The 12,565-nt window shown below is 40.6% G+C and overlaps 1 protein-coding gene across 10 annotated transcripts in view; it reads right to left on the bottom strand.

Annotated features, from left to right (window-relative positions):
- Nucleotides 1-6,006: 6,006 nt before the first annotated feature.
- LOC117431201 (receptor-type tyrosine-protein phosphatase T-like) overlaps nt 6,007-12,565 on the bottom strand; it is a 151,017-nt gene continuing 144,458 nt past the window's right edge. For all 10 annotated transcript variants that reach the window (XM_059003804.1, XM_059003799.1, XM_059003798.1 and 7 more), the window contains 7 exons: nt 12,394-12,543; nt 11,711-11,884; nt 10,703-10,834; nt 9,685-9,810; nt 8,563-8,726; nt 7,282-7,417; nt 6,007-7,041 (listed from right to left, as the gene is read on the bottom strand). In XM_059003804.1, coding sequence (XP_058859787.1) covers nt 6,988-7,041; nt 7,282-7,417; nt 8,563-8,726; nt 9,685-9,810; nt 10,703-10,834; nt 11,711-11,884; nt 12,394-12,543 — 936 coding nt within the window. In that variant the 3' untranslated portion in view covers nt 6,007-6,987. The remainder of the gene's footprint in view (nt 7,042-7,281; nt 7,418-8,562; nt 8,727-9,684; nt 9,811-10,702; nt 10,835-11,710; nt 11,885-12,393; nt 12,544-12,565) is intronic.

Genomic DNA, 12,565 nt, shown 5'->3' with positions numbered 1-12,565 from the left:
ACATATTTAATTTCCAGGAGCCCAGGATTGTCATGCTAGGTATTAGTTTATATTGGACATCATCTGTTTACAGGACTTACAGTTACATGCTTCAAAGGCTACCATATGGGAATAGGATTTTTCTTTGTGTGCTGTTACACAGCCAATTGAAGGCAATGTGTAACATTAGGTAGAGTTGAGCAACATGATCAATGAAGCTGGAGGCTTCGTGCAGTGAAGTGCTTTTGACATTGAAACGGCTGGATAAAAATCAAAGGCGATGTCACTTATTGCACCTCTGGGGGCAGTGTTCGTCTGTATCATGGTCAGCCACATAGGCTCCTTCTCCGGGTGCTGATTACTGTTATGTTGTCATCTGATTGATGGATAGATTGATAGAGGGAGGCACTACCAATGTAAAGCCCTCTCCGCTTTGGTGACATTTAAAAAAATAAAATGTAACACAGTACTTTAGTCTTCACACACATGGCTGTGTAGTTACAACATGCTTAATTACACATGTACAGCAGTTATTTCTTTACAGTGTAAATGCTATTAACCACACGTGGAATTACAGTGTAGTCTGTGTGTGTCTGTTCCTATTGCAGTGAAGCAGACCACTGCCCACAGATCTCCCATTTCAGTGTGATTGTTGCACAGCATAGATTATCTGGGTCTGATCAAGGAACAGATGACGTCCCAGTAATACTGGCAATGAAATCCGGTGACCCAGCAAAGCCAAGCTTTAGGGCAGTCAAAATGTTTTATTCCTATTGTTGTTTTCTTTCATTCTGTTTTTTTTTTTTATTACGATTGGGATTTCACTTTAGTTTCAGATACCATGAGGGAGACTCATCAATCGTCTTATTTGACACTGCAGCATTGCTGCTTGGCTCCTGTTCTGTTAACTGATCTGCTCTAGACCTTGGGGGCCAGTTTATTAGGAGCGATTGTGTGCCCTAAGTGGATGTGACACCGCGGGGAAAGAAATCTCACAACAGACGTACAGAGGAAACTTCTGAGTCACTTCAGTAATGCATAAACTGGTTCGGTGGAAAAGGGCCACAAGTAGAGAGAGCTTTATGACTCACAGGAGTCTATGTTGAATGCATAACACTTTACATTATGTCTCATTACTGTGCAGCAAATACATGTGTGCTTACACATAATTACAATGTTATTAAGCATAGTTACAATGTACTTAATATGTAAAAAATATTTTGCATGATGTAACCCTAACCCTATCCCTAACCCAAACTCTACACCTAGCCTTAACTCTCTTCTGTTACCATTGTGTACTTACATATATTGTATTGTGCAAAAAGATTGACATCTTAAGTACATTGTAACTATGCACAATAACATAATAAATACAGATGTACTTACACATAATTTCAATGTTAGTATGCATAGTTCCAATGCACTTAATATGCAGCTTTTCTGTTAATAATTAAGTTAATGAAATGTCCGGCGACTCCTAACATGTGGATAATAAATGCATTTAACATTTAGATGAACGCTTTCAAGGTTGAATAATGATATTTAAATGTAGTTCCTTTACATATTCATAAACTTTCAATTTATTAATACTACCGCAGTCTGAGAGTTGATTTTGGTGCGAGGGCTACTCCAACAACAGTACAATCCTCTCGTGGGTTAATGTCCCTTCCCCTGTTAAACACAAAGCACGCTGATCTGAGGCTGTGCATTATTAAAGTGACATGGGTGCTCTGCATCCTAATGAGCTTCTCTGGTTGCTTCAGAATGATTCATTCTGCCTCCGGAGATCTGTTCTGTTGAATCTGTCATAATCCGTACAGGTTAACGTCTGGCAGCGGCATGCAACTTTTCAGGAGTTCCTTTGTAATCAATACGCCACTAATAACGGCACTCCTGTGTAAAACTGGCTGTTTCCAATAGAATATTTGCCTATTAGAAAATATAAAGTTTTTTTTATTTTTTTATTTTTTTTTACTTCAACTTCAAACCCCACCAATTAATTAAGTATTTGTAAAAGCTATGTTGCAGTTCATTATAACTTAATTGACTTCAAAAACGTGTTATTTCCCAGTTAATTAACAGTATTTCCCCCTAATTAAAATCATTGCACTGTTAATAACTTTTCTTTTTGACGGTTATCCTAAGACCTATTTAAAAAAAAAAAGAGTTTTGTGTTTTATACTCTTATCTTTCATCAATACTTAACAGCTTGTTTTTAAAAAAAATGTTTTCTGGAAGCCTATTTAATAACTTGTGGTGCAATAAGGTGTGCAGCAAACACTGAGAACTCTTACGAAACTGCCTTAGCTATGCTTTTTGTCATTTTTTCTAAGTTACAAAAGCAGTTTGTGTTCGATCCCAGACATGATTCGTTTTGTAGCTATGACTACCTCAAACAATGCTCTGAGCAAGAGACTGATAAGAACATAAGACCATAAGAACGTTTACAAAAGAGAGGAGGCCATTCGGCCCATCTTGCTCGTTAGGTTGTTAGTAGATTTGATCCCAGAATCTCATCAAGCAGCTTCTTGAAGGATCCCAGGGTGTCAGCTTCAACAACATTACTAGGGAGTTGATAGACAAGACCTTCTCAACGTGGCCTCCCATGAAGCTGCCATCTTCTCCCTGGTTTGACTTTGGTGTCAGTCTGAGCTAAGCCCAGAGGTCAGGGACTAGGGGATTGATGGGAGGTGTGCTTATCTCGGTTACACCTGTCTGCAGCTTGATAAGTCTGACAGGTAGTTTCTCAGCCGCGTTGCTCCCTGGTTTGGGGTAGGCTTCTTCTGCATTCACCAGGGATAATCCTCCAAGTTGGCTGCTAGACAAAAATCTCGCCTGATATATACAATGCAAAAAAAATACGCTGTGTACATGCTCTGTGGAACCTCTCTTGCATTCAAATGAGAGCCGAGTTAGCAAAAGCTGTCAAGTCTGTCTGGCGGGAAGGGAGTGCAAACGTAACGTTTTTCTTTCCATCAGCTGTCAGGTTCTGCAGGGTGGGGGGGGAGTTATGAATAGTAGAGTATGGAGAAGAGGAGGAAAGTGTTGGTGAAGTACTTTAAAACTACAAAACGGTGCAGAGAAGTTGACACAACTTGAAATAATTGAATTGAATTAGCTTTAGAGCTGATTTTCAATTAGTAAGTACCCAAAACAAGGAAATTGAGATCGGCTGATAATGAATTTTCTGTTACCTTATTCCATCTGTCATTTTGAACAGTCTGTGTATTGCTGTTTTAATTAGGCTTGACTTATCTGCACGTATCTGGTGACTAACACGATGCACTGCAACCCCATAACAATTTCCTGCACATTGTCTGACATTGAATTGGTGTGTTTCTGCATTAGATTCAGTGTGCTTGAACAAGATACATGGTGATTGGCAGTCACTTAGTACCTTCAAACAAATTACAGAGCAGGGTATTATCTTCATACTGCTGTTCAACACAAACGGAGGCGTCTTTAGCAAAACATTAATATCGCATCTTCATTGTAGAGATTGCACCAAAACAGTTTATTGGAGGGGGTATCAGGGTATGCAGCTATTTCAACTACAACGCTGTGGATAAACTGCTCCATCCTGGTATCTTTGCTGTAATGTAGGTCACATGGTTTGAGTGAGGTCACATGGCAAGTGTGAACTGCAACACATGGTAGAACCAGGTAGAACACATGGTAGCAGCAGCTTGTCATTAGAATATCTGCCTATTCCAAACTGAAATTGAAATGCAAGCAAAAAAAAAACTAAAGATGTTCAACAGAAGGGATACCAGTGATCATATTGCTCGCGATAATATACGATTTAAGAAAAATCGATTTTGAAACCTTAAAGACCCCACCATTCAAGCAGTGCAGCTTTTGTACCAACATAGCTATAGAATGCGCTTATTCTATTTCATGGCGCAATAGCCAAACAGTAAGTACAAGAGTGCATCATTACTAGTGGAAGGTCATGCTAGGTACTGTAGCGCTGGTATTCTCTGACTGATTATAGAAATAAAGGCATCACCTGCACAGAATGTTCTTCACCCTTTTGACCACTGAACGTCATCGTATAACCTTTGCATCTGTTTTTCACGCGTTCATAGTCACAGTGTGTTTGTGTGATAATTCACCACTGCATTTGAAAAGCTTGTATCTGAGCCCAAAATAGGACTAGCAAAAAAAAAAAAACACTTTTGGTTTAAAATGACTAGCAGCTTGTTGTAGGGTAATTATGTAAATCCCGAATCCCTCTTAACACAGGCACATGCTCCCAGCTAGATAGCCTTGCTCACCTGTGGAATAAACCTTCATATCACTCGGCACACCATTATGCTTTCGCTGCGTTTCTTAGAGAAGAAGAAAAAACTAAATTCTTGACAGTTTCGCTATTGTGACATAGATCCTACCTAATAAAGCATTCTAATCATCCGTTGCTACAGTCAAAGTTCACCTGTAACCTCAACAGAGGGCATTCTACAGTTGGCAAACCAGTGTTGAAAAGAGATGCGGAGCAACCCTAATGAAGCTGGGCTATTAGCTTTAACTGCGTAATGTTACATAAAGAATCTACTACTCTGCACGAGACCTCAGTGGACCCCCCCTTGATAGTACAACACTTGCTAACACCAGTCTAATGAAAACCTCATCAATAGATACATTTAGACAGCTGTGACACACTGAGATTAATGTTATCGCTTCATTTTGCATGATAATCTACCTAAGTGCCAATGATTCTGGTGCTCTGTCCTCTCGTTTTCAATAAATCTATAAACAGATTGTTAATAATAAAGTATAGAAAGAAATGGCTTCCTGTCACATCCAACAAGCACCCTAACCTGATTTTCAATTCTCAAAGTTGGCAGTGGCCAGTTCTCTGGGATGTGCTTTCTTAGCAGGGCCCTGTGTTACTCTGAAGACTCAATAAAATAGAAAGAAAACATGAAAACAGGGGAAGGCATCCCTGTACAGCAACATGAAAGCTGATTCCCTTTGGTGACCGGTCACTTCAGGGTTCAACGCGCTGTTTTCTGAACGAAACCGGGACAGTGGCTGCATGAAATGCAAGTCTAATAACCCTACAGAAAATGCTACATCCAGGTTACCAAAATGCTTTTTAATTTGTCATGGTATCCAGACCCACCTACAGTCTGCTGTAGATATGAATGAGAGCTCTTTTTAAAAGTTGACCTTAGTAAAAGCATAGCAAAGAATTGTAAAAGCACGGTGGAGCAAGGTGAAGCACTGGTAAGCATTGTAAAGCCCAAAGAGGCAAACCATGTTACACTATGACAAATGCATAGTACAACCACGGGAAAACCAGGGGGTAGGGGCTGCAAAATGACTGTGCAAATTCACTGTGCTAAACTCATATAAGGGTGTCCACAGGTACTTTTCATTACTTACCCTCACTTGCTGATGTGTGCACTGAAATGTGTTAAAAGCACAGGAGGTGATGAAGAAGCAGTGTTGCTCCTCCTTCACAACCCCCTACGTCAGTTCTGTCTTACACTTTTGTTTTTGAAGCATTTCAAGTCAGTCATCTGCTACACCTCTTAAATGCAGCTGTGTATGTTTAGTATGCAACAGTAAAAGGCGTCTTTATTAAGGGATTTTTGTTTATGAGACATTGTGATCCTGTCACTACAAATAAAAAACTTATTTTTTTTCAATTATAGTAAATTAAAAACCTAAAAGCTTTATAAAAAATAGAGGTTTGAAACAACAAGTGCATTTTATTCCAATTGCCAACTGCGTCATATTTGAGAAATTCAATTAAGCTCAAGTGTCTTGTTGTGGCAGACAAAGTTTGTTGGGGGGGGGGGGGGAAATGTATGAAAAGATAAATAGACATGCTATTGCGAGCAAGATGACTCAGCCAGAGACTGCTTTTGTATCCCATGCATTCAGAACTATGCAGTTTGTTCCCTGTCTTGGTATATACACATTGATGTTTTTGTATTTGACTTGCTGCTGGTGCAGGTGGTTCCATTCAATGGTCTATTGCAGACAGCACGCGTTTAGTTTGAAAAACAAGGCCTCTACTGTCGTTTCAATATGGCACTATTACTTTAATAGAGAAAAATACTGATATATGTTTGAAATTTCCACTGATCATGAGGTAAAGAAGGAGCTTTGCACATTTACAGTGCTTACATATCAAAAAGAAAACACAGGAATCAAGACAAAGTGAAAGCTGAGAGGAGAGGACGCCTTCATTTCAACGCATTTCTCAAAGGATTTATCTGATCACCCGACGCTTTCTGTTTGTCGAATACGTCACCCCAGGCTGGTTTCACTCCAGACCTCAGGCCGGTTTCACAAACAACTCCAGACGCATCAGTCCAGGCATCTACACATGATATAGATCTCGAGGCCCCTCGAGATCACCAGATTAGCAGGGCTGACAAAGTAAAAAAAAGAACGACCAACACAAGATATTCTAGACGTTGATTGTCTACACAGTACATGGTTCATAAAGGAACACAAAACAACAACAGTAATGTGTATATGTATATATAAGAAAACTGGCAATAGTCAGTCTGTTTCCTGGTAGGGTGGGCAAATTCCAGTACAAAAGATCTGGCTTCTGCACGGTTTAGTTGTTGGTATAATTCCAAGTTTGTTGCATGGAATGCAAGACCAGTAAAGGGAAGTCCGTCTGGGAACTTGGAGTCTTCCAGTACGATTGTTACACTGACAGGATAACATTCAGGGCTTGGATCTAGAAAGGAAATTACTGTACATGATCACATGGGGGTCCAGGGATGCACACATTGAAAAGAGTATTGTATTCACAATCTGTCCTTTACACATCACGTGGAGCCCCTGATCTGTGTTCCTGTAGAACTCCTCATGGTAATAAAAACACATGGGGTGGCTTCTAGCACTGACTTGCTAATTTGTATTTTTTACTTCAGAAGTCATATTTACTGCTTTTATCCCGCAGTCACTTTACAGGCATCAGTGCTTAAATGTGCCCCACCCCACCCCACCCCACCCCACCCCAATCTCAGGAGAGGACGTTCAGAACGAACTCAGGTTCTCCAGAGCCACTTCATAGCAGAACTTGTATTGTTCCTGAAAAAGAGCAGAATTGTATTAACGTTAATAAAGAATTCAGAAGCAGGGGAAAGAAAATACAAATCCTTTAACCTATAATCATGCTTGACATGACCTCAACTTACAAAGATGCCTGCCTCTACTGCACCATATTACAACAATACAAACTGTATTCTGTAGAGTGTCTCTTATTCCAATAATAGTTAACCGGAGAGAAACACCATCGTTTCAAGCCCGAAGGTTTTCACGACACCTTACCAGTGTTTCCACCATATTGGACTTGTTGTTCCGCAATGTCTTGACCATGTGGAACACATCCACGATGTTCTGTTGACGGATCATCTCGCTGATGCTGCAGATTGCGCAGAATGTCCCGCTGCGTCCCCCTCCGGTCCTGTTAAAACAATACAGGGAAGAGTATGAAGTTGAGGGAACGCCCTGCCCTGGTAACCAAATGCCACCTCTCACTATATCCCTTTGTTTGACAACTTCAGTCTTGGGTACCGTGATAAATCTGGATGTCTATTTGTACACATTTAAAGGGGTAATGTATCCCTGGGAGACTCCTTGTGTTCAATCAATTTTGGTACGAACGTCAAGGGGATTGAAGGGGTCTGGCTTGACGTCTGTTTTACACTTCAATAGACTTTTTATGTTCAGCAGAATAAACACAAACATACGCCAGCATAATGGAGAATTATAGGAACCAGATTAGATTGGTAACATTTAACTTTGTGTGCATATAAGTGCAATAATCACTAATGAAGCATGTGTTATCAGTGGAACTGCTGCTTTAAATCAGATTAGCCTGCAGAGTGCATGTGCTGTATGCAATATTGCTTTGCTGATCCGATTTCAAGGATCATTTATCCTGGTTGAACGTGTGCAGTGGTTTTAATACCGTAACAAATGAAATCAATAAATAATAAATACATCTTGAAGTCATGGTTCAACGAGTTGCTAGAACACAAGTGGAAAACGGGCCGGTATCTCTTCACTATGATCTTGTAGGAATAGTCTGGGTGGATGCAGAATTTACTGAGTGTGTCCTCAAGAAGTTGGGAGAAGGTTTAGACTAAACTTCCACATGCTCATGTTCCGGGACCACAGGTACATTCATAATGGTACAAAACACCTCTCTCCCCAATATTCTCATCTTGGACAGGCTGCAGTACTGTACTGCTCTCCATAACACTTAAACTGTGCCTCTAATTACTGTGTATTTACATTGTAGTTACTTAGTAAATAATTACAATCTTATTAATCACAGTTACAATGTACTTTATGTGTAATTGCATGATATATGTAAGCTCACAATTGTATCAGAAAAGGGTTATGGTTATATCATGCAAAAAGAGTTACGCATGAAGTATATTTGTAACTATGCACATTGTAGTTGTATTTACTAAGTAACTACAAGGTAAATAGACAGTAATTAGAGACGCTTCATGTAAAGTGTTGCCATGCTCTCTTATAAACTGAGCCCCTGTGCTGGCCAGGGCTTATCCTCTGGAGTGAAGCCGTGCTAAAGGTTCTCACAGGCAGTGCACCACGGTGCGTCCGTCTCCTCCGTCGTACTGCTCCTGCCATTTGGAGAGACGTCGGACGAGCTGGTGGATAGAGCGCTTGGACAGGGGTGTGTCTCTGTATGCCGGCCAGCCGATGAACTGGAAATGCTGGACGAGACGGTAACCGTCCTGGGGCTGTAAGTGAAGGATTACAGCATTTTCTTTATAGACACACTGTTGAAGGGATGACCTTTAAAAGTAATGTAGTGCTTACAGCACCAGAAGAGACACAGTGATAACAGACATGCCCATTAAATCACTTGTTTTCACAATTTAAAAAAGAATGGGCATATTAAAGGGCATATTAAATAATGTTGGCAAGAAAATACATTGCTGATTGTCAGCTATGTGTTAGATATTATGAATTAGTATAGAACAAGCTTTCAAATATAACAAACATGTTAGTAACATAGGCCCCCTAGAAATCCAGAATTAAGAGTGATCGGCATCATTAAAAACGTTGATCACCATGATTTACGTCCATCGTATGTGCATGGAAAATGAGGGGTTCATTGGAGCTGAAACACTTTTCAACCATATTATACAAACCTACATATATATAATCTTTTTTCAGATACAGATCTGTCGATTCCTCTGCGTGAGGCAGGACACTTATCGGTCCTCCTGTCGTTTTGCCTCAACCTGTAATTAACACTTTCAGAACTTTCTCTAAAACATACATTTTTTATGTCTTTGTGGGAGGTCTAGATGGCAGGCAGTGAAGCGTGATACACTAAAACTAAAGTGAATCGCAAATGAAAATGAAAACTTTGTTGACAAGTCTGTGATAGCCAAAACAGGGAAGGGAATGAGACTCCCATTGCATAGCGATCTGATCCATTCCTGGTTTTACTATGAGTTTGGTAAGACCCACCTGAGCTTGTTGCCTATACACTGTGGCTAATCAGGCTCATTTTAAAACCTGGAACGGGGGAAACTGCTATGCATTGTTATTGCCATCCCTGCAAAATAAAATCACTATAGGCTATGGCAAGCTGAACATTTACTTTATAGGTAAGTGATTTTTTCAACAACCAGTTTTTTTTTATATATATCTATTTTTAAAATGTGTAGCAGATTAATAGATTCTTACCCGTGCCATGTTGCAAATTCGGAATATCCTGTTAATAATATCCTCGTCAATGTCAGCTGAAATAAACTCCACCTGGATAGGTCCATAGCAACAGGAGCTTTTCTCAGGCCAGTACTGCATACACAGCTGGGGAAAGGGTAACCCGATAATTAAATGGAACAGCACAGCGAACAAGTAAAAATGGGTCCTAACTGCATTAACTTCTTGTAAGTAGCAAGGACAGAAGTTCACCAAACAACTCAATAATTACATGGCTGGCTCTTCACCTTGCAATAAGAACTCATCTAGCAGATGTAGCCAGGTAGATCCAAACAGTTCTCTTATACTGAAACTCACACTGAAGTAACTTATACTGAAACATTTATTGAATGAATTTCCTTCGTTCCTCAATATGCATCCGTCTATTCGTAAACCCCTGAGTCATTTATTGTAAACATTGAAACTGGATTCATTTAGCCTATTTGTAATGAGGTTTAAAATGTGTATTCTAACACTTCTGTTTGTTAAAAAAAAAAAATGATGAGAGAACAGGGCTGTCATTTTATGAAACTGGGTTACATAAGGTAACACAAAACCCTTAACTGATGTATAATCGACAAACCTGCAAACTGCTAGTATTTAAAAGTTGCTGCTGGTGTTTGTTTTTTTACTGCCAGTGAAGCGAGATACATTTGTGCTTTCTGTAAGCGCCGGTTCGTGTTCAGCCTCTGCCCTGTCACATTTAGGACGGAGGTATTACAATTCATGGCTGTTTTGATCATTAAAATAGACCGGACTGATTAGCCATGAACTAGCGTGCTTCTCCAAGCACATTCCAAATCATCAAACGTGACGTAACGAATTCAATCGTGCGAAGCGGCACGTCACGCTGCTTACAGGGAGTGGCACTCCACCGTCTTCATTTCACTTCTGAGAGCTTGTTTGTTTTCTTCTCCTACAGTCGCTTCTGTCTCAGGGGCTGTTCAATAAATCAGTAGCTCACGTTTCAGGAGAATGTACAGTACAGTACAGTACACACCTGTGCAGCATCCATTTCGTTTAGCATCACTATTGTCGAGCAGTTGTAGTCGAACACCAGTCTCCAGAAATCCGCTACCGTGTTGGGCAAGGGGTGCTGGGTAACAATGAAGGCTGCAGGCTGTTTATGACTCTGGGAATCAATAAAACAAGAGTTCAGTCTATTACCAGCCTGCAAACGGGAGGCTGCATCCATCTGTGGAGAGCATTAACGAACAGGAGAAGCAGCACAGGCCTTGCAGGATATAGTCACAGCACTGAAGGGCCACTCAGTCATGTTAGTTAGGAGGCTGTCAACTTCCTTGTGAAGTGCCCCTTAATGAAGAATATGAATTATACATGAAAGCTGCTGTCGTCCATATATATTTTTTTCATTAGGTCATGCACTGCACTAAACCTTCAAACTTAAAATCGGTCTACCTAGATATTTCTACCATGCTATCTGAAGAAGGCAGAAGCCGAAACTCTATAGATGATAATTAAAATAGTGAATCCATAGGCTTCAATCTTGCTTGCGCCCCTTGTACAGCAGAAAACCCACTGCAAAACAGATTATATAGGCCACAGTGGTCTTGAGAAGATAGAGGAACACACACATAAGAAATTTCAATGAAATCCTGAGCCGTTTCATCACAACGCACTTTCAAACACATGGCTAACCGGTTTCTAGCAAGCCAAGTTATCTACCTGTTTTTCAAATCAATAGTGGTCTTCTTATGTACAGTAGTCTCCGCGTATAGGAACACCTCCTAAGAGAACACCCTTGTGATGAACATACACTTGCCTATTGCTTTTCTCTTACTTATTCAGTTCATTTCATATGTTGATGCACGTGCGTCATGACAAGTAATACATATTTATTTATTTGTCCATTGATTCTGGTGGTCAACTCCGTCTTAGAGAACACTTTGGCTAAGAGAACACTCAGCTTGTTTCCCTGGGGGGTGCTCTCTTAGCCAGAGACGACTGTATTAAAAAAAAGAAAAACAACAATGAAATATTTTCTTACGTCCATGAGAGCTGCATTGATATAGTTGCTGGACTCCCCATCCACAGAGATGAGGAAGGGCAGGCAGCGGTCCACTGGCAGCACGTCCATGCTGCGGTTCTTATCATGGTTCCTGGGTAGCAGGCCAACGCTGCAGTCTTCAGGCCGCACTCGTGGAGTCACGATGTTCAGAGTCTAGGAGCAGAGTGATGGCATGAGAAGAAGGACAGGAACATGGCACAACCCTCTTGAGCTTCTTGATGTTGTCATGGGGTGCATAACTTGTTGGAGTCTTCACTTGAATTCTTTCACCTTCAAGGATAGTTGAGGGAACACTGAGCCACTTTTTCAGGAACAGTGGGATGAAATCTGGTTCTAGGAGACCTAGTTTGAGGAAACTTTGCTGTATCAAACCTCAAGTCTCCTGTGGTGTGCCCAGCAGCGGCCTGAAACCTAGTCTCCTGAAACCAAGTTTTAAGCCACAAAGTGGCTTCATGTTCCTTCAGCTATACTTGAAGGTGAAAGAATTCAAGTGAAGTCTCCAGTAAGTTATGTGAGAGTACAGAATACGTTTTTAGATCAACCAGCTAGAAGAAACTGGACAAGTATTGATGGACCAGGTGGCTTCCTTTCATTTGTAAATATTCTTACGTTCTTACTGAATATTTTGAGCAATTCCTTTAAGACTGTGAAAAAATAATTACCTGAAATTCGTCTTTGATCTGGCTGGAATTGGTCTGTGGGTCCAGCCTGCTGATATTGTAGTATATGGCTCTGAATTCACAAACTGGGATGGCTGTGTTCCCACAGAGGCATGCCTCAAGGATGGCATCGTGGACAAACACATACTGCTCCTAAAACACAAACACACACACT

Source organism: Acipenser ruthenus, chromosome 29 (genome assembly GCF_902713425.1).
Source record: "Acipenser ruthenus chromosome 29, fAciRut3.2 maternal haplotype, whole genome shotgun sequence".
NCBI lineage: Eukaryota > Metazoa > Chordata > Actinopteri > Acipenseriformes > Acipenseridae > Acipenser > Acipenser ruthenus.
This window is presented reverse-complemented; position numbering and strand designations above follow the sequence as displayed.